Below are 22,403 nucleotides of genomic sequence, written 5' to 3' on the forward strand. Positions count from 1 at the left end.
AATACAATCTGTTCACTTCATAATGTTCTACAACTCAGAGCATTTCCAGTCAGCTGTCACCTGATGGTCAGACAGTGATGGACAAACTGTGCTGGCAGCATGCTGGGAAGTTTGTGTGTAGAGTTGGGTTAATGTATATGACCTGCATAAAAATCCACTTGCATGTACTTTGTTCTGTTGTATCTAGAAAAAGTCCCTTCAAAATGAGGCACCCTGGGCACTAACTGATGTTCTGCACACTGGCCCCAGGTGAACTTCTCAGAGAAGACGAGATTTCTTGGGAGCCGTGCTGGATCTACTAAATCTCTGTGTGAGATGCCATAACCTGAGGTTACTGCAGCACTTAGCTGCCATTAGATGCGTCACTTTAGATTGTTCCAGTGCTGGCCAGATGAAAACGCTCGAAGCAGGAAGCTGAATGTTTTCGTTTTTTCGATGTCGAGGCGCAGTACTGCTAGTCTGAGCTCAGTAAAATTTGTGGCTGGGTCCAGATGTTTTATCAGAACTCGCAACAGCTGGTGGCAAGACTGGACCTGAATGGTTGTGAGGATAAATGATTGGTGGTTGGGGCAGGTGGTGGGCGGGGAAAGGGGAGGTGCCTACCAGGCATGTGAACCATTCGACAGTTGCAGTTGTCCACCAGGTACTGCGTCTCGCACTCGATGCGGCATCCCGTGATGCTGTAGCTAGTGAAGAAGTCGGATTTCGTGGGCTGAGACCTGCAGTCACCCCAAGGTGGAGGCAGGTAGGTCAACTACACATGGGAGTGTGCGCGCGCACACACACACACACACACACACACACACACACACGAAAATACAGCATTAACCATACATAAAGTGAATCAAAGCTGCTCCATTATACTATTCAGTCACTACAAATGAAGTGACCTTGTCTCCTATGCACACAGACCCCCATACACACTACCCCAGTTCATGCACGTTTGTGTGTGTCCTCTCCTCTTAACTAGACTGTAGACTGTCCTCTTAACAAAACCCTAACAAGACTGTAGACTGTCCTTCTCCATGTGACATTAATCGTCCAGCAGTTTTCATTTCATCACCGTTTACGCTGTTGACCTATTTAACAAAAACCCCACAGTCAACTCCAGTACTGCCTAAAGGGGTGCCAGGCAGCAGAAGACAAGCACAGCTGAGTGGAGCCTCTAGCTGCGTAGAGGATGAACTGCAGCAGGCGTGTCCCATCTCTGCCGTCACATTTCTATTCCCACTCAGGGGGGGGCGTCTCTGCTCCCACGTGACACTGGCCCTGTGACCCACACGTGTGACCCACACGTCTGGTTGTGTGTAGAGGGTTTGAAGGCAAAGTGTTTTAAAGCCCGTCCTGAAGCTACAAGCACGGAGGAGTTCAAAGAGACCTTTGGTATGGTGGAGATTCTCACAGGGGGGTGTGTGACCCTGACACGCTGCGAAATAGGCCTCCAAAAACATCCCTACAAACATGCAGTTCAAGCTGGATTCACAGAGCCAGGTGACCACGAAAGCCGTGTAGATGTGGCGTGTCCATCAGGTGGAGCGAGAGGAAGAAAGGACGCACTTTTGAGAAGATATTTCAGCAGCTATGTTTATTCTGAAAACATTTCCAACGTCCTTCTGATGTTTAATCCATTTTATTGAAATATCTCAGTTTGTCATCCTTCAGAATGAAAATGGCTGGATATTTCGTGCACCAGCATTACTGATGAAATCTTTAACGACTTGTAAGAAAGAGAGACAGAGGGAAGGACATACAGACAGAGGAATTGCTCCATTTATGTGTGTGTGTGTGTGTGTGGGAGCAGGGCAAAAAAATAAATAAAAATAGAATACGGACTTACAATCTGAAAAGACTCATGGCAATCGCATGAGCCAGATACCGAGTCTTAGATGAGAGAGAGAATCACAGTGACCAGGAACTTGTGAATGAATATACTGAAAACGAGGTCATCAGTTATAATAGTTTTCTGTAACAATCATGCTAGAACACAAAGACGAAAAGTACACAGAAAATTAGTGTTACGAAACACAAACGGCGATGCCAGAATTGGGTGGGATGTGTGTGTCTTGGCGCCATTAAATCCGTGTCTGCTGCAGACGCACCCTGCTCCCTAGTCCCCATAAAGGGCCTGCAGCCAATTCGTAATCAGCACGCACAGCACCACTGTGGTGTGAAGGGATAGAGGTGTCCTGGACTCGGTGGACGAGCAGCGGGACACAAATGGACGTGTCTCAGCGGGGCCGAAGAGCCACGGTGAATACGCAGGTGGAGGGGCCCATGGCGTCAGCGCTCTTCTCCGTCAGCGTGGGTTCGTTTGTGATCCCACGATACGGTGAGGAGACACTGAGGAGTGCGAGGGAGGTGGAGAGAGAGGGAGGGAGGGAGGGAGGGCAGAGGTGCCTCCCTGAGAGAGAGGAGAGCCCAGCCCTGGGGGAGAACTGCTGACCTGCAGGCAACGCCGAAGTTAAATGAGCAGGACGGTAAAGAAATCAATTTGCTGCAGGTTTTCGAAGACTGATGAGCTGACTGGTTAAAATCAACATCAGGCTGTCTCTTCTTCTCCCATCCTCTCTACTCCCTCTGAGTAGATTAAGTGGGCCATGTATTTTTCATGGGGTAAAGGGAGAATTTGGCATCCACTCAGCTAATCTGCCCAACAAAATCTCCATTCATGACCAAGGTTGGAGTTATACTTGCTCTCAGATGATTAACACAGAAAGACACTGAGGGGTGAAACTGAACCAAACACAACTTGGGAAACTTGGAAGGAAATGCTGTCACATCTACGGAGCTGAATTGAGCACTGTGGACAGCTCCCATCATAAACAAAATAATAAAACAAATGAAACCAGCAAACTTCAGTTGGAGTTTACCCTCTGCTCTTGGCAGGACACGAAAGTCTGAAAACCCGGCGCCACTCCAAAGCCCAGCTGATCGATGAACGGGGGCTCGTCCTGGGTGTGGATCTGCACTTTGATGCCTGCCTCAAACGACGTCTCATCTGCAGGAGAAGAGAAGGGATTCAGATAAGATCCCACCGTCTGTGGTGCTGTGTAAGGGCGATGGTATTGATTTTGTATCAGATGTGCTGCTTTCTGCCTGACAAACGTCAGCGTGTGCTCAAAAAAAGCGGAACGCAGTCCAGACTCATCACTTTAGATCACTAAGGTTTTGCTACCTGCTTGACTTCTCCTTATGATTGAGGGCCCTAATATGTCTTGATATGCAGCCTTGAAGGGTATTACATCATCGGCATACAGTACTTCTTATAATCCAAAACAGCCAAAGCCATGCCAACACTTTCCACTACCAAGATCCTTAAATCAATTACGCCTCCAACGTCAATATCATACAATATGAAGGCTGTCCTGATGAGATGGGGTAGGTCACTTCCACAACAACGTCGAGACGTGTTTAAGTCTGTTGTGAAAGTAATATGGATCTCCAGCTTCTTGGACATAAGGACAAGTTTTGAAAACGTCTCACAACAGCTTCGGCCTTTTGGCTCACCCTCCCTCCCCCAAGGAGCATGTGCTTCCTGCTTAAAGACAAACAGACACTAACCAGCCCCTCACAGATCTGCATTTAACGGGCAAGTTTTCTTACAGAGGCATTTCATGAGCATGCACTCTGCTGATTTCGGGGGCAGACCAATCTCAGTGCGGTGGAAGGCGGAGGAGGCGTTCTTTTTCTTTTTTATATATAGTTTGGAGCAAGAGCAAACGTATCACAGCAATAATTACAGAAAAGTAGAGAACAACACTTCTATGTCTTCTGTGTCTATGCTCAACCTTTTTAATGTCCCCTTTTTCCCCCCCCATTTCTTTCAACCACCCCATACCATACAAACCCACAATTGAGCAAAGATTATTGACATAGTGAATTAAATCACAAAAAATATAATAATAAATAATATTTTAAAAATAATAATAATAAATAGATAAATAAATAAATGTTAAAAGCCAATCAACATAAGAAAGAAAAGAGTTCCACTTAGTATTGAATCAGGCAGTATTGCCTTTCAATGTGCACATTTTTTCAACTTTGAGAAACTGCATCACATCCTGAAGCCACAGAGCAAAAGAAGGAGGCTTTGAGGATTTCCATTAAAAAAAGAATGCGGCGTCTGGCCAGTAAGGAGGTAAAAGCTAAAACCTGTGCCTGTCCTCGGGTAAGTGAGGATAATTGATCAGAAATACCAAATGTTGCTATCTTAGGACAAATATGCATATCTGTCACGTTACAGCCCCTGACCCCTCCCTTTTGGGCGTGTGTTTATGTTGTCTACGTCTAGTTGTCTGCGTCTGTGGATCTCCGTGGGTGCGGTTACGTCTTGTGTTCATCCGTCTCACCTGTTGCTCGTCTCGTCATCACTCTGGACTTAAGTGGTTTGTCTATTTAATGTGCGTGCGCGCAGTGTCCCATGCTCGTCTTTGTCTGAATTCATGTTTAAACGTGTAAGTGTTACACGTGTGCTGTCTACGCTATACTGTGTATAAAATAAAGTTCGTCAGTGTGACAAAAGTGGACTCGTGCCTCGTCCTTCGCATCGCCCCGAGCGTGACAGAAAGACGAGCCGACCAAGAAATGCCAGGTTACACGAACCGCGCCAAGAAGGTGAAGAGGCCCAGCAGGAGCCACCATGCCTCTTCCCCTACCCCTCGCCGCGAGACCGCCGTGAGCCTTGACGAAATGCAGCAAGACCCAGTGGTTGCGCTACTGCTGCGTCAGGCACAGGCTACAAAGGTGGAGACGCTGGCAGAACACCTGCGCCAAGCTGCGTGGTGGGGGTGGAGAGAGAGATTCCCCAGTGTGGTCCGCGAGGGAGAGAGGGAGTGTCGGCAGACTTACCCTGCGGCACGCCCCCCCCAAGGGCTTCCAAGGAAGCCGGTAGCGTGCTCACCTCTCACCTGTGGCTCGTCTCGTCACTCGGGACTTATGTGGTTTGTCTATTTAATGCGTGTGCGTGCAGTGTTCCGTGCTCGACTTTGTCTGAGTTATTGATGTTTAAACGTGTACGTGTTATACGTGCGCTGTCTGCGCTATACTGTATAAAATAAAGTTCGTTGGTGTGACAAGAGTGGACTCGTGCCTGGTCCATCACGTCGCCCTGAGCGTGACAATATCAACCTCCAAAACCTTGGACATGAAATCAAAGTAACTGGACCAGAACCTCTGCAAGACTGGGCAATAGAAAGACATGTGGCTCACATTAGAAGAAGAACTTAAAACACCTAATGCACTGATCATTGATTGAGGCAGGCATTTCTAATACTGGTAACAGAATGATATTATAGGATGGGGACATTTGTTTTTTACTTGAAATGTTATAGTTGATAATAAAGTCAAGAACAAATGATTGTGTTCTGAAATAGATCATAAATAGAAGCGAAGACCTATAACTATCACTTTTAAAATAAAAGGATTAATAAATTAAAAGTACCTTATAAGTTATCTACTTGGAAACTGAAGATATTTAATGAAGTGACTATTAGAGAACACACCCATATGCCACCTCATTTTTAAGCTGCTCCATTTAACAGTTTGGGTAAATTTATTATGCAAAAATTGTTAGGAGATAAGGCCTGCAAACAGCTCTGTTAAACACTTGCCAGAAGTCATCTGAACAGTGGCGATAAAACACTTTGAGCATTCGCCTCACGGGGTCCTTGATTAAATCACATTTGCTGTATTGCTTTGCTGAAGAGCTGCCAGCCCCTCAGAGCATTATAACCAGTCCTGTGTTTACCCAGTGACCAGGCCGGAGACACCAGCAGCATCCATGGGGGGGGTGGGGGGGGTCCTGGGTAGTGTGTGTGTGTTCATGGGGGGGGTGAGGGGTGAGATCATGGAGTATGTGTGTGTTCACGTCGATGGCTAACCAGCCTAATCACGGTGCTGTTTTCTCGCGGCCGTGTGAAGCTGATGCAGCGTTGCTGTCACGATGAATTTATAAATAAACAAACGGAGAAGATGATGATGAAGATGACGGGGAAAACTGATACAGCTGCCAGAGTGAACTCACAGGTCTGGGTTGCTCATGGATGCTGTGCTAACATATGGGACGCTACCCTACGCCCTACGCTGAGTCCACACACACACCCGGATGCACTGACCAAATGCACAAACCGCCCACTTCATCACAAGCATCCGCTAGAAACAACATGGAGATGTGCGGTTTGCCACTCTCTGACTCTTCGTTAGAGGTCAAAGACTGCTGATTGGATACTTTTGTACAGCGTAGATACAGTGTACGTGTATCTAAAAGTGGCTGTTGAAGTTATATTTAAATGTTATTAAATTACACTACTGGCACGTACGACGCAGAGAAAACACTAATGAAAATGCTATGTAAGTGAGAAAAGTTCTCATTATATTTCTTATAGACTTAGCCATAAAATCTTAGGGTTCAACACATTAAATGAACAATGGAAACTATGCTAATGCTTTTTTATACAAAAGTACAAGTATGAAGAACTGGAAATCATAAAGTATGCGCTGACTTTAAGCAGACCTTGTCACCACAGTAATTCGCCTCCATATGGGCTGTCAAAAAAGCTGTATAATATGATGAAAGCCTTGTTAAGGCTTCACCTAACCCCATAATATCATTTAATTCATCATTTAATTTGCTGCAGTGCAGTTCCGACCACTCACTGCTGGTGTGGAGTTTATTTATGCAACACCACGGACAGTGCTGGTGCATATTCAGCACCATGGACAGTACCCCACAGGAGAAAAAAAACAGGTATCAAAAATGGGATTCTTGAAATGCAGGGTTCTCAGACAGGCAGTTCTCTGGCTGTCCATATAACCTGTTGTCTTGTTCCTCTTCCAGCCACTTCTGTCCTCTATTTTTCAATTACTAGAATGGAGGGCATCCGAACTCGAATGTGGCTTCACTGAAGCTGCTGAGAGGAGAGGCACGGGCAAACTGTTCTGCAATTTGGTACGTGTCGTCTCACGCGCTTGAATTGTCACTTGAAGCCTTAGGTCTTGCGGGTGCCCAAACACACGGGTCCGAGCGCGTGCGGATGTGACGTGCTTGCACTAGGCAGTGCCGTAGTTTTGTGTTTCAGCCCAATAATGCCAGTCGCGCCCAGACTTTCACCTCATTTCTAGGGGAGGCTGCAAAATTTGATTGATGTGCCAAGGAGGGTCTGGCTGAAAAGGGCAATGACATCACTGCACTCCCTGTGCTCAGCTCCGATGACCTTAATACAGAGACATAACCGGAGGGATCTGCTCTGGCATTCTGACAAAGACTTAATATTCCCACGCATATTCATACCGCACTCATTAATGTCATCTGCATAGTCGAAAAAGGGCGGATGAAAGGACTTATAAAGAAGAAGAGGGGCTAAACTGAATTTAAGGATTCTAATTTTGGCTTTACATGAACTCCATTTACATAAGAATTTGTATTCAAGGTTTGACGGGAGAAAGGTATAAAGCTATGAAAAAGATTAAAACATTCTGGCATAATATTAGAGGCGAAATGAAACTTAATACAATAATCACAATATTTACATAACAAACATTTCATGAAAGAAGTAAAGAAGTAAACATAATATGAAACAGAAATGTCTGACATTATACAGACAATATCTGACATTATACACTTTAATCTTTCAAGTATTAATATATTGTATGGAGTTTTCTGTCTTGAAATTGTCCTGTGTATAATGTGTTTATAACACTGGGTATCTTTAAGCCCTAAATCACCTACTCCCTCCGCTTAACAAGCAATTTAACAGTATGTTACATTGTATTGTTTCGTATTGTATATATTAATGAAGCAGTTATGGTTATGAATTGTGTCCTGTAGCATGTGGCATGTGACAAATCTAGAGAATAATCAAACAATACGTCATTAATTTGAACACTTTTTACTTCTGTCCAAAAATGGTTTGAGTGCCAGACAACTGTAAAGACTGAAGGTGGATGTGGTTGGTGAACCACCCAAGCATTTGTGAAACTACAATATCAAAAGTCCCTTTATAGATGGGTAACCTCACGTGGTAGCGTAACCACGATCTGGTTCAGCCTTCGATCCTTTTCTCCGCATCTGTCCTCGTGACTTAATCAGTTGTCCATTTGTATCCTGTACACTAAGTGTTTTAATGTGAGTGTATTTAAGAAAGTAGGACTAGCTCAGGAAGCACAATTTCTGTCATAATGTGTCACTATCATCACCCCAGATATGTGCTGTGTCTGTGTGTGTGTGTTTGTGCAAGTGTGTGTGTGTGTGTGTGTGTGTGTGTGTGTGCGTGTTTGTGCAAGTGTGTGTGTGTGTGCAAGTGTGTGTGCATTACCTGTCTCTCCCCACACTGGCAGGTACTCGTCCTGTTGTATATCCAGCATTATTTCTAGGCCGTTACCCATACCTCCTTTCATGGTGACGAGCAGAGGCCGCCCGTCCTGGCCAGAGTTGAACGTGTAGCATTTACCATATCGGGTGAAGATCTACACAGAAGGAGAAGGACAGAAGGAGAATGTAGCACTAAGACACATGGCAGTGGTAAACTGGGAAACATCATCAGTTTCAAGCCTGAATCCATTCTGCATTAAATGCTGGTCCTGTTTAGTCCGACAGGTGCTGATTTAGAAAAAAAACGAAAAGTGCCCAACCCAGAATGATGAAGTTGCATCTAAATGGCCTCCAAGCAGCCTTGAAATGCCCAAAATAATGGCACAATTTTATGACAATGGACAAGCTGTCAGCTTTCAAACTCTTCCAAAAGAAGAGGCCGTTGGCGGAGGCACATATGTAGAAACTCAGCTCGACTTAATTCTTGCAGAGACACTGCCACAAAGTTGTTTAGCATAACTCCCAAGAGAAGAGCACAGATGCGGCTGCCCTGAGTGACACAAGGAAAACACTTCCTCCCTTAATCTGAGTGACACAAGGAAGACACTTCCTCCCTTAATCTGAGTGACACAAGGAAAACACTTCCTCCCTTAATCTGAGTGACACAAGGAAGACACTTCCTCCCTTAATCTGAGTGACACAAGGAAGACACTTCCTCCCTTAATCTGAGTGACACAAGGAAGACACTTCCTCCCTTAATCTTGAGCCGGGCTTTCTGGACTAAAGTGAACTGGGTCCATGTCCTGTTCAAATCCCCAGTACGCTGTACCTAATTTTCAATTCCTCAGTGCAATACACTTTCAAATGAAAGGCAAGTTGAAAAATATGGGGAGGAAAAGGAAGAAATTTAGAAGGCATCCCAGAAGAAACCATGACATTAGGTAGCTTAGAAATGCAAAATGATATGTATGATTACTCCAGATTACATAAACCCAAAAATAGAGAGGTTTTAGATAGAATCCGTTTCATCTGCCTCAGGAATAAGACTTTCAAGTCAGAAAACAAATCAGGAAATTTGGCTGATAGAGCTAGTCTGATAGAGCTAGTCTGATAGAGCTAGTCTGATAGAGCTAGCCTGATAGAGCTAGCATGTATGAAGCAGTGATAAAGTTCAGAGCAATATGTGGTATAGCATTTCAGCATAAGCTTTCTAAGGGATGAGAGCTGGTTAATTAGTAGTCTCTTTGAAGTGGCATATTCAAAATTAATTGCAGGACCTCAACTGGAGGACAACAATTCTAGGATTCACATTCGCATTTGGTACTAAACTGCCCACAGAATCAGATCAGAGTCAACATCGTGTCTGTGATGTAGTGCCCCCACGGCGTGGTGTAGATTGACTCAGGAGGTAAAAAAACACCTTAAGTCAGCAGCAAATAACAGTTCCACAGTTAATGTGGTGCATTACATATACAGAGGCAATGTCTGCTCAAGCTCACTATTTTGAGAAAGGAAATAAAAAGGTTAAACTGTTGTGATTCTGTCAGTACTGTAAGTATTATGTCAGAACTGTAAGTATTATGTCAGTACTGCTGTACTTATTGGATAACTGACTCTACAAGCTGAATTCAGGTTTGTAAACTAAGCACAGAATGGTAAGAAATAGTGTAGACTCCCCAATGTCCAGCTGAAGTTGGAACAGCAGCAACCGTTGCCCTGATTCTGCGTTGCCCTGATTCTGCGTTGCCCTGATTCTGCGTTGCCCTGATTCTGCGTTGCCCTGATTCTGCGTTGCCCTGATTCTGCGTTGCCCTGATTCTGCGTTGCCCTGATTCTGCGTTGCCCTGATTCTGCGTTGCCCTGATTCTGCGTTGCCCTGGGCCAAAGCTCTCATTGCCTCCCTTTGTTAATGGTAATCCACACTGCGTGGATTCATGAATAATTAAAAAGGCCATTTTGACTATGCTATGATGGCGCCCTTCACTACTTCCTGTACTCGGCTTCTCTCTGGGCTGCTAAACCAAACGTTGGGGTCATTTAAAAGCTTAGATGTGCCATTGGCGTAATTATGTGATGAAAAGCCTGAGTACTTAGAGCCAAATTACGTAGATGAAAGGAGGTCATTTAATGAAATGCCCTGTAGTTCATCAGTATCTCCCCAGCGTAATTTCATTGAATAGCCAAAGTGACGTTGTCAGAAGCAACCCCTACATGTCATATATCCATATACCGCAGCGTATCTGAATGGGGAACAGAAAAAAAATCCTCTTGAAAAATGGCTTCAAAACCCTAATAGGAGCAGGAGTGGGCAGAAAAGAAATGACAGGTTTTGGTGAACCTGGAGTATGAGATGTAATGTGTGATCACAGACCGGGCAACAGGAGGCATCTATAGTAAGCCAAAACCAACCACCTGCAGCAAACACACACACACACACACACACACACACACACACACACACGCGCACACACAGCATTTACATCAGAGCTGATGCCAGTACCATATTATGATAGAAACTGTGCTTCCTGAACTATTCCGTTATTAGTAAATAAAGGAGCTAACAACTGCATTTTGCATCTGGCTGGAGTTGTGCACACTTGAGTTCATTATATGTACCTGAACGTGCACACGGTCAAGCAGATTTGTGAAAGCACCATCGGACTGCCACATTGAGTTGGTACATCTTTCTTTACATCCCTCTTTCCTTCTTCTTTTCTTTCTTTGTAGAGCTGGACATGATGCTGAAGGTGAAACAAAACTTTTCAGAGGCGCTTCATCTGCAGAGGACAGCAGAGCTGCGGCCCACCTTGGCGGGTCACACCTGCCTCACTCCCACCATCGGACCGACGGCTCGGGTCTGCGTGTCTTACGTTCAGGCTGCGCCGTAGATGACAAACAACTGAAAGTTCAGTCGGTGTTCACAAGGAGTCACTAGCGTGTGTTTGACCTCAACCATGAGGTCACTGAAAGAGCTAATGGAGCCTTTGTGTTGTGCAAAACATTTTCAAAATTGCAGTACTGCACACATTAGCATGTCCTGTACACCCCTTGCCCAATGCATTACTGAACTGAATGGACGCCTGTTTATACAAGCACTTAATGACTTATTGACTGTGATGGTGGGAAAACCATTATATATAACCTGAATATATAACCTAGATAATATTTAAATACATACGCCTAACTCCTGTTCCAACCTGAACCCTGTAGAATTCTGTTCCAACTTTAATCCCACATCCTCAGCTCAGTAAGTCAGGACACCCAGGACTGCTGGAGTTAATCTACAGTTGCTCCACTATAACCTCATACATAAGAGACTCAGTATGAGCACTTTAATAAAGCCTGTGGAAATTTTGCAGTCAAAACCCTTGTTTTATTATATAGGAAAGGACAATGCTGTCCAGAGAAAAATGTGTTTTTCCAGTCAGCAGGGATGAAAAGCCAATCGAATGCATTCATCAAATTCACTAGCGGAACAACTCTGAAGGATAAACATCCGGCGTTTATGTTATTTTCATGGCCGACATTAAGAGCATCTCCCCATGGCAACGGTAAGCTCGCCGCTAATCCTCTAATGGCTGAAGTGTTTGGGTGAGTTAGTGGGCATCGCCGCACTTCCTGAGTAGCTTTGGGAGATATTGTCGTCTCCCAAGATATGGCAAACAGAGACCGGAGCTGTTGCTGAGACAGGGGTGAGCGTGAGCAGGGAGCGTTGCTGTGGCAACTGGTCCGATTGAGCGCTGGCTGCTAGCGACCTTGGCACGGCGAAGACTGCAGCACACACTCGGGCGGCGGACTCGGGCGGAACTTTCCGACAGGAGTTTCTCTTCAGACACGGATGAGAAGTGGAAGAGGCACTGGGACTGTTTACTGGGAACCTCAGGATAGATAAGCAGTCTGAGAAACAGCACATGGATAGAGCACGATTCAGACTTTCTGCAGCTCAGCCTCATACGGTCAAGGTGCTCCTGCCTGGAGCTCTAAGGGTTCTTTAAATTCGTATCCTACTACTAATACATATTCCAATCACTTTGAATAAATTAACATAATGGGTGGAGTGAGAGAGGCATCGCGTGACTGTAGATCAATGGACCACAATATTTAATAGGACTAACACATACAATACAGCATAGAAAGAAAGGAAATATTGAAATTTCCACCAAACATGATATTGGACAGCTGCATCCATCACTTGGCAAGACATGATTGGTTATTAAATGTTCTCCTCATGCTGAGTCTCCAGGATGGGTCTCACAGTGTGGACCGGAGAAGAAGGAGGAGGGGTTTGAGAATCCACGTCTTCCCAAAAAAGTACCAAATCCAATCTGTGATGTTTCTGCTGACAAGAATGCAACACATTCAAAACAAATAGTGAGGTTATAAATATAAATGAGAAGATTCAAAAAGGGAAACTCAGAGACCAATCTTGTAGCACACCTTACTCAGCAGTGCGACGTGGAACGATACCTCACAATTAATATGCGTTTCATCTGGGAGTGGGTGAGGTGTAAATGGAAAGGACGATCTCAGGGGCTCCAGAGGACCCAGCGCTCACGGGGACGGATGCCGACTGATATCGCAGTCTGGGCTTATCTGGCACCTTCAATTGACAGCCATTCCTTTTCCAGATGAACAATTCATCACCGCCTAAAAAGACACTGCTCTGACAGCCCGAGGCATGCCTGCTTGAAACACCGCTCGGCTTCGCAAAAGCCGAGTTCTTTCCACCAAGTTTTGTAGCTAGTGGGTAGGTCAGGCTCACGAACTGAGATTCTGGAAATTTCTTAAAGCACTTTGCCCCGGTTCGGGTGGACCTTTCCGAGATGGATGCAACTGGACGGTTCCATCGCTGCACTGCATATCGCCATGGCTCATTCACACATACGTGCCGAAAAAAAGCCCTCTTAAGAGCGAGTTAAAAAGCCGACATTTGCACGTCTTTACAAACCCTCGCTCGTGATTTTAGAAACCTCCTACATTATTCACTGGGCAGTTTAGAACTCCCCTGCTTTTCGTAGTGAAAAGCTCATCGTCGGTTTTCCAGCCGCAGCAGGTGCTTGTTACTGTAGTATTCCTGCTTTTCCAGTATAACTGGGAATGTCCACATGTTTTCTTCTGGCCACCATATGTGGTATTAACAAGTGCAGCATTTGTGGAGAGAGGGGACCGAAATGAGCTGTTCTTCTCAAGCAGCAAGGGCATTGTGCTAGTGCCTGGGGCTCGGCCGGGTCATCCCATTCTTTTGGCATCCCCACTTGGTTAGATGCATGAGCCAACGGGGAGGGGATCGATAAGGCCACTGAGATGTGGGGAGGGTCCCCGTGCACTCAGAGCTGCTGCACTCCCGGAAATCAATGCAGCTCCGCCAACTGACAGGTAGGACCCTGAGAAGCGCAGACTCCTGATAGTGGAGTCACTGATGTACTGGCAAAGTAATGCGTGCAATTTGGTGGGACTGCCGAGAAAGGTGCACTGTTCATCTGTCAGTGTCGTGCCTGTGGGAAAGAATCAGCCTACGCCCACCTGCTCATCCTCCTTTCTCTCTCGCTCTCTCTTTCTCTCTCTCTCTCTCTATCTGTCAGTTTCTCTGTCTCTCTTTCGTTGTCTTTCTCTGTCTCTGTTTGCCACTCCCTTTAGCTCTGGTTCATCTCTCTCCCACTGTCGCTCTCTCTGTCTTTCCCTCTCTTTCTCTCTATCCCCCCCCTCTCTCTCTCGGCGATGTGCACCATGGGCTCCACTATGTTCTGATTCCACACCAGCCAGGCTGCATTGACTACCGATACGTCAAACCTTCTAGGTTGCACGGCCCAACCCTCCTGTTGTTGTTAACGGATATCCTGTACTTGAATGGCTTCGATCTCACTCGAGCCCTCTAACATTCCATGTGCCATCCGCCCACTTCAGTGAAGAACACTACCTGCTGAAAATGACTGAAGTTAATGGTGCTAAATAGCAAGGTAAGCTATAAACCCCCACACAGCGCGACAGCCCGAAAAGAAGATGCAGCACTCCATGGTAAAAAGTTATTATGAGGTTACATCTTGAAAAATGTTTGAAGCGTATTTTAGATTGCAATACATAAACTCTTGACAAATAACCCAGAGGTTTATGTCCTCTTGAGTCAAAGTCAGTCAAAGTTTGGATTTAAAAACTAAGCATTTATCATTTTTCAATAAATATAATGTTCATACTGCCAGACATTTGATAGTTGTACTACTACAGCTATTATTACTACTACTGATAGTTGTACTACTACAGCTATTATTACTACTGATAGTTGTCCTACTACAGCTATTACTACTACTGATAGTTGTACTACTACAGCTATTACTACTACTGATAGTTGTACTACTACTACAGCTATTACTACTACTGATAGTTGTACTACTACATCTATTATTACTACTGATAGTTGTACTATGTCACATTTAGCTCCGCCCTCTGCCCGTCCTGTGTTGTACGCCCTAGCCCCACCTTGTTTCCCAGTTTCCATAGTTCCCTTCTGTTTGTCACGCCCCTGTCCTCAGTGTTTCCTCTGTGTCTTTTCCGTCTTTGTGTATTTAGTTCCCCCTGCCTCGTCTACCGGCGTCGGTCGATTTCCTGTTCTTCCTCGTCACCAGTTGTTCTGTCTCGTCACCTAAGTACCCCCTGTCTATGCTTCTTGTTTGTTTAAAGTTTGTTTAAGTCACTGTTTTATACTGCGTTGTACGTGTTTTCATCCCCAGTTTTGGTATTATTTCTCTGTTGTGGTCGCTCCAGTCTGTCTATGCTCATTTCCGTGATTATCCTCGTCTGTGTTTCCCCCTCCGTGTTCATTTATTCCTTTAACTATTTGGTTTGTGTCAGTTTTCCCCTCTGTTTTACTTGTTCATTGTTCTCCCTGTAGGTCTCTGTATTATTAGTTCTGAGTCCCGTTGTTCCTCTTATGTTTGTATATTAACGCTTATGTGGTTGTGTCACATCTAGCTCCGCCCTCCACACCAGTCCTGTGTTGTCCTCCCTAGCTCCACCTTGTTTCCCGGTTTCCATAGTCCCCTTTTGTTTACCACGCCCCTTCCTCAGTGTTTCCACCTGTCCCTCGTTTCACCTTCCCCTTGTGTCTGTGTATTTAGTTCCCTCTGCTCTGACTACCAGCGCTGGTCATCCCTGTGAGTGCCCTCTCCCTAAGCCTTGGTCTCCTATGTTATTGCTTGTTTCCTAGTCTCTAGTATCCTGATTTCTGTGTCTTGTTACAGTTATTAGTTATTCTCTGTCTGTAGTCTGCCATGTGTCTGGATTTATGCACTTTTCATTTTGTGTTCCGTATGTCAATACTCTTCCTTTTTAGCATTGCCGTCGGTTGTTCCCTGTTTAGGCCTTGTTACTAGTTTCCCCTTTGTTCTAGTTGAATACTTGTAGACGTAGTGTAGTGTCTTCCCATGTATGCTTGTTTGTATATGCCGTCGTGTTCTGTTAACTTAGTTGTTAGCCTGTTAACCTGTTGTTAGCCCGTGTTGTGCGTATGTTTTTGCCTTCGTGTCTCGTTAGTTGTAGTCATTGGCTGGTGTCCCGTTTGTGTATGTTTATGCCTTTGAGTTTTGTTATAGTAGTTGTTTGCCTGTGTATTCGGTTGTGTATGTTTTGTCTTCTGTGGTCCTTATCCCAGTACTTAAATTCTTTAAGCTTTGTCTGGTTGTGTTTTCACATTAAATATTTAAATTCTGCATTTGCGTCACTCTTGCCAGTTCTAATCGTTACAGGTTGCTCGCTTTGGTGTGTTGTCTGTACCCATTTAAGTAGTTATTCCATTCTCTGTTAGTTGTCTTGTACTTCTTCTGTGTTGAGTTGTTCTGCCTGGTTTTAATTATCAAAATTTATTCCACCTGCAGTTGCATCAGCCAACCCTTTTGAATCATAAAATACTACTACAGCTATTATTACTACTACTGATGGTTGTACTACTACAGCTATTATTACTACTACTGATGGTTGTACTACTACAGCTATTACTACTACTACTGAAAGTTGTACTACTACAGCTATTATTACTACTGATAGTTGTCCTACTACAGCTAGTTTTATTACTACTACTGATAGTTGTACTACTACAGCTATTACTACTACTGATAGTTGTACTACTACAGCTATTATTACTACTACTGATAGTTGTACTACTACAGCTATTACTACTACTGATAGTTGTACTACTACAGCGATTACTACTACTGAGAGTTGTACTACTACAGCTATTACTACTACTACTGATATTTGTTTTACTACTAATTTAAAAGTAATAAAAATTATTTATTCTTCTCATAATAATTATGAAGTAATACTGCTAATAATAATGACAAAGAAATTTGAACTGTTAATATCACACATTCCTAAACCCAGTCACTTACATTATCATGTACACAGCAGAACACATACCACAACATATATAATGTCGGTAAGCACAGCCTCCATTCTGCACAGATGTCCCTGTGCAAACACACCTCGCTCAGCTGGTCTTTTAATTACTAGGTGTAATAGAATGTTTGGGACTGGGCTGATACACAGGCAACACACCCCACTGTGCCCTGATACACAGGCAACACACCCCACTGTGCCCTGATACACAGGCAACACACCCCACTGTACCCTGATACACAGGCAATACACCCCACTGTGCTCTGATACACAAGCAACACACCCCACTGTGCTCTGATACACAGGCAACACACCCCACTGTGATCTGACACAGGCAACACACCCCACTGTACCCTGATACACAGGCAATACACCCCACTGAGCTCTGACACACAGGCAACACACCCCACTGTGCTCTGGTACACAGGCAACACACCCCACTGAGCTTTGATACACAGGGAACACAACCCAATGAGCTCTGATACACAGGCAACACACCCATTGAGCTCTGATACACAGGCAACATGCCTCAATGTGCTCTGATACACAGGCAACACACCCCACTGAGCTCTGATACACAGGCAACACACCCCACTGAGCTCTGATACACAGGCAACACACCCCACTGAGCTCTGATACACAGGCAATACACCCCACTGAGCACTGTGACACAAAACCCTTCGCCACAGTGTTAATGGGAACAACCCAATTCCACTTAATGGCCATAATCCAGAAGTGATATTTCTAGTGCAAAATCCAATGCATGTGATTCCCACAATTGCCTGTATTTTAAAGGCATCATGGCATTTTACCTCTGTGTAACAAAAAAAAAATTCTGTGTAACAGCTAACCAGTGTAAACCTGCACATACACAATCATAACTAGGTGCACCATATAATCATTGATGCCAATACTGTATCCTCTTCAGATGCTGCGCATCTCACAAGCCTTGGAAAAACTCTGTGAATGTGAACTCTATCTGTGAATGCATATGGTGAATGTCTAGTTTGATCTGTATGGCTTAGAAGTCACAAATATAAGGATGAAGGAGATGGAATTTAAAAATATGGAATTGCATATGATTTTAACGTGGGATCAGCACACGATTGTAATTATGATGTTTCTTTTGAATTGAACTGGCACCTAAAAATCAGATTAGGCAACATTAATAACACAAAATATGCAAATGAAGACAAATGATATGAAATACTTTACATAAAGAATCTTGCAGTCTCTATTGCTTTTGAATGATCTAATTATCTTATTTTTAGAGTAGCTAATGCTTTGTACGTTTGAATCATATCCTAATTACAATAGCGAACTGGCGTGCTTGTTTCTGACAGTGATGCGTGTATTGGGGCGGGGGTGCTGCGCGTGTGTGCGCGCGTGTCTGGTGTGTACGAGTGTAAGAGATTTGACGTAGAATAAAACTAAAAATACTCACAAGGAGTAGTACTTTTGTTTAATGGTTAATGATTAACCTTGAAACTAAACGACCCACATTACAGTGAAGCTTTTGAAATCAGCAATAATAAACAGTGCATATTGCGTAATTATTTCAGTAATTTAAAAACTAGTGGAATAGAAAATAAGCTATATTACTTTCTCGTTCCTAATATTTACAGAAATACATGTCATCAATAGTACACGTCACGATACTAAATCTGGATTTCGCTGTATTATGTATTCGTACTTATTTATAAAAAAAATACACTTCATTATATCCTGTTACGCAGACGAATGAACTCCGAATCTACCCAACACAAGTAGGCTGATACCTAATGAAGCTGAAGTGAAGACCTGTTGCACCGCGAGCACAATGGATGAAGCACACACAGAAGAGCGCGTCTCCTGGACCCACACACCGGGGGACTTCACACACTTACGGTACTGAAGTTGCGAGGCCCGCACAGCTGTCCTTGAAATCGACAATACAGCAACATCTCCTCGAGCTGGTGCCCGAGCCGGTCCAACAACTGCCTCATCGAGGGTTGCGACTCGCGCGGAGGGGGAAGAAAGTGGTTAAAGTCCAGCACGCGGGACAGCGGTGACCAAGGTGGCTCGTTGCCGCCGCTAGATCCATCACCTTGGCTGGTAAGAGCCTCTCGAGCCCCGGCGGACAACTGCCAATTTTTCCCCAACAGCCCCAGCCATCTCCCCGCGCTGAAGATGTCCGGCTTTTGCATTCGCCGCGGCAGCAGAAGGTTCTGATTGCAAATGGTTACCGCAGGGAAGACCAAGCGCTTGGCATACACCATATGCGCCTTTGTGTACACGGGTGACGACAATAAGTATCGGACCCTGTTGGACGACCAAGTAAAGAGAAGCGCCAAAGCCGTTAAAAAAGCAAGCAGCCAAGCCACTCTGCGCGGATACGAGCCGCTGAGAAATATGTGCCTCAAGCCGTGAAAGGTGGTGTGTTTCAAAAAAAACTTCCCAGCTTCGTGCACCGAGCCTCCCTTTCGTGTTTTCGGTGCGGATTCACTCAGGCACATTTTAACGGAGGGTAAATACAGCCTCCACGGTGAACGGTCGCGTCAAATCCAAAAGCCTTTCTGACTCACTTTAGCGGAGCTCGGCGAAGGCGCGAGCGGCCGTCAAAGCGCGCGGCGTGCTGCTCTGTCTGTGCATTCTGAGCGGAGGCAGCTGGCGTTGCAGACAGCACGAGGACCTGAGCGCACTGTTTTCAAGCGACCGTCAACTTCCTAACGATTTAACGTCGACTCTGCAAAGACGCGTGTTTGTGCGTTTGACGTAAGCTCCCTCAGGTGTAACGCATGTAAATACTGACCATTACTCGTTAATAGCCTACCCTACGTGATTCATCAATTATTTCAGAAAACACAAATTATGTCATTATCCCACGTGTTTTTGTAAATAGTTACCGGACGTAAATAGCCATATAAAGCAAAAAATAAAATACAAAATCTAACCATTGACAAAAGTGTGGGATATTTCTCACATCTGGATCGTCTGAAAGTAGTTTTGCCTGAATCAGTCACTCACGGATGCACAATTTCATGCTCTGTAATGAGGATATGAAGATTACTTATCTGTCTACTGAAACCAATTCCCTCAGTTTGGACTATTTCATTAATATAAACTTTATTTCCCATTTATATTTCTTCTTATATAAAACGAATTTCAATTGTTCAACAATGATAGGTTATTACATTTTAAGTACCTGAGTAGTACCTGAGTAGGCTACTTGCAATTACAAACACATTTATTTTAAAATTTCATGCAGTAATATATATGCTGTTTTCAACTATACACTTCATTTTACTAACATGCTAACATCAACAATAATGTGTGGATTTGTCAACCTACATTATTACATTTACATTATATTAAGAGTCTAGGTTTTTATTCCTTTTTATTTCTCATGTTCTGTAATGTACAGTAACACTGCTGCTGTATTACAGAAGTAGGCTATTTATTTCTGTAATACTTCAGCTAAAGTGTTGTTACTTCCAGATATCTACTACTAACAAACAAACAAAAACAACTAAAGGTAAACATCTAAAAATCTCATAATGGCCCATCTGTATTAACCAATTGGGCCAATCAGGATCCTTCATCTCAAGGGGCCAGTCTATCCTACCTGTCAGTCTATCCTACCTGTCATACCTGTCAGTCGTATTGGCTGCACAGGTAGTGCATACTGAACAAGCAGCAAGAGTTCTTGGCAGAAGCAACTTTAGCCCAAGTGATGTGATGTAGCGCCGTTTAAAGGATGGTGGCTAGCATTGGTTATTAATAACAACACAAATTAGATGATAACAGCTACAGTACGGCAGCAACTAGACACACTTTAGGCCAGCTGGCCCTTCTTAACACAAGCTCTTGCTAGATACAGCCATGAAGGATTATTTTGTATTTTCGTACATTTCCATTTTGTTTTTATGGCTTGTCTGAAGATCCCTGGTTAAAATCCCAACAGATCCCCAGCCATCTGTGAGGTCCACGGCTGGCGGTCCAGCAGAGAGCAGGTACCCTCATCTCTGGGTGGGAGAGAGGGCCTTCCTCTCCTGTTTATCCTCTCCTTCCTTCTAAGATGATACTGTGTCAACATTTAACAACTACCATATGCTCAGCTATTTTCTGCCAGGCTAACTGGCAACTGCTCTCGTTTTCTGAACATAGGTCTTTTGGGAATTAAAGCTAGTATATGTAACTTAAGTAATATATGTCTGCAATCAGCAACTAGCATTACAGCACATTCTGTTTGTATTAACCAAGCTGGAAATGTCCTTACAACAGGCCTGGTTCTAGACTGCAGAACGGGAGGCCGTGTCTTTAGACATATTTTGAAAGCCAGACCAGGAGGTTCTGCAGAACTGAGGGCTTTCTCTTCATTACTCAGTGGAGAGTTTGTGCATCTGCTAGAAAATGAGACAGATCTGTAGACTTCAAAAAATAACAAATAATTGCCATTTACCAAGTAATACAGTAAAACTGAAAATCCATTCCTGTAACGTTAAGGGACTGTCTCAGTAATGAATTAAATAAAAGGTAAACATAGGCTAATATAAAAGGTTTACTATCAGCTACATTATCAAGACAAGAACTGCTTAGCTGACCCTGATGGTAAATGTTGACTGCAGAGCTAATGATACTGTTAAAAAAATACATTTTCTGATAAAAAATAACAAATGGGCATGTGTCAACTGCATACACTTAAGACTTAAAATTAAGACATTAAAATTCTTATGACAGCCTAATTATTGAAGAAAATTCTTTGCTTATTTATATTATAAAAAAAAGTCTGACTGTAGTATGAGAGATCTGAAAGATTCTCATCAATCCCCTTTAATTAAATCTGTTATAAGTTTTCTTACCGATGAAAAAAATTGGTAAAAGGAATTATAGTTAGCTACAGACTGAGATTAGCTGCCACATGCTAACGACTAGCTGCAATAAATCGCATGTTATCACATGGCACAAGTTAAAGAGAAATAGCCTTTGCTTGCTTTATGTTGGCGGGGCGGGGGGGGGTTGTGCCTTCCTGTCACTTATTTTTGTGCATGCTTAGTTGTGTAACACATGGCTGGGTTGGGATTAGAGGGCTTCAGTGGGTATGTCTGGCAGAGGTTAGTGGGAAGCACCAGTCCCTTATAGCACTGGTATAGTGTGTGATGTAATGCCTATAGTAAGAACGAAGTAGTAAAGTATTACTCTGATCATCATTTTTGCACTGTTGTGCAGTCTGCAGTGTTTCAAGAGCCTAACAGGAACTAAGGTAGTTTAAACAGAACCAAGCTCTAAGGGAGCTGAATGATATGATTCCATACAGTAACAACAGCAGCAACAATAATGTTAAACATCTGTTTATATAGCTTGTTTAATTTTAAAGAAATCTTATAGTGCTTCACACAGGAAAAGTTTACAAATTATGATATACAAAATAAAAATAACTAATAGTAACAATTCATTTAAATCCTAATGTTTATTTGGGTATAGAAACACCTAATTAGCTTGCATGACTAAAAATCTCTGGAAGACTATTCCAAAATATGTTTTATGGATGGGTTAAAATGCTTCAGGTTAAAGAGATCAGCAAAGTAATCCCAATTTAGGCCATTAAAGTTTTTAAATTGTCATGGGTAAGACTTAATAGTCAATGTGGAACATAATAGGGACATCATATTTATTAAATCTGTAGAGGATGAGGGAAAATACTTTTTCCAGTTCACTGGAAGCAAAG

At 43.7% G+C, this 22,403-nt stretch overlaps 1 protein-coding gene across 5 annotated transcripts in view; it reads right to left on the reverse strand.

Annotated features, from left to right (window-relative positions):
- asic1b (acid-sensing (proton-gated) ion channel 1b) overlaps positions 1–22,403 on the reverse strand; it is a 193,583-nt gene that overhangs the window by 13,364 nt on the left and 157,816 nt on the right. For 3 of the 5 annotated variants that reach the window (XM_077008785.1, XM_077008803.1, XM_077008766.1), the window contains 3 exons: positions 8,313–8,463; positions 2,871–2,998; positions 604–754 (listed from right to left, as the gene is read on the reverse strand). In XM_077008785.1, coding sequence (XP_076864900.1) covers positions 604–754; positions 2,871–2,998; positions 8,313–8,463 — 430 coding nt within the window. Of the gene's footprint in view, positions 1–603; positions 755–2,870; positions 2,999–8,312; positions 8,464–18,582; positions 19,231–19,260; positions 19,406–22,403 lie in introns of those variants that run through there. The other 2 variants (XM_077008794.1, XM_077008776.1) reach the window with 2 other exon arrangements.

This window comes from Brachyhypopomus gauderio, chromosome 1, assembly GCF_052324685.1.
Source record: "Brachyhypopomus gauderio isolate BG-103 chromosome 1, BGAUD_0.2, whole genome shotgun sequence".
In the NCBI taxonomy this organism is placed as follows: Eukaryota; Metazoa; Chordata; class Actinopteri; order Gymnotiformes; family Hypopomidae; genus Brachyhypopomus; species Brachyhypopomus gauderio.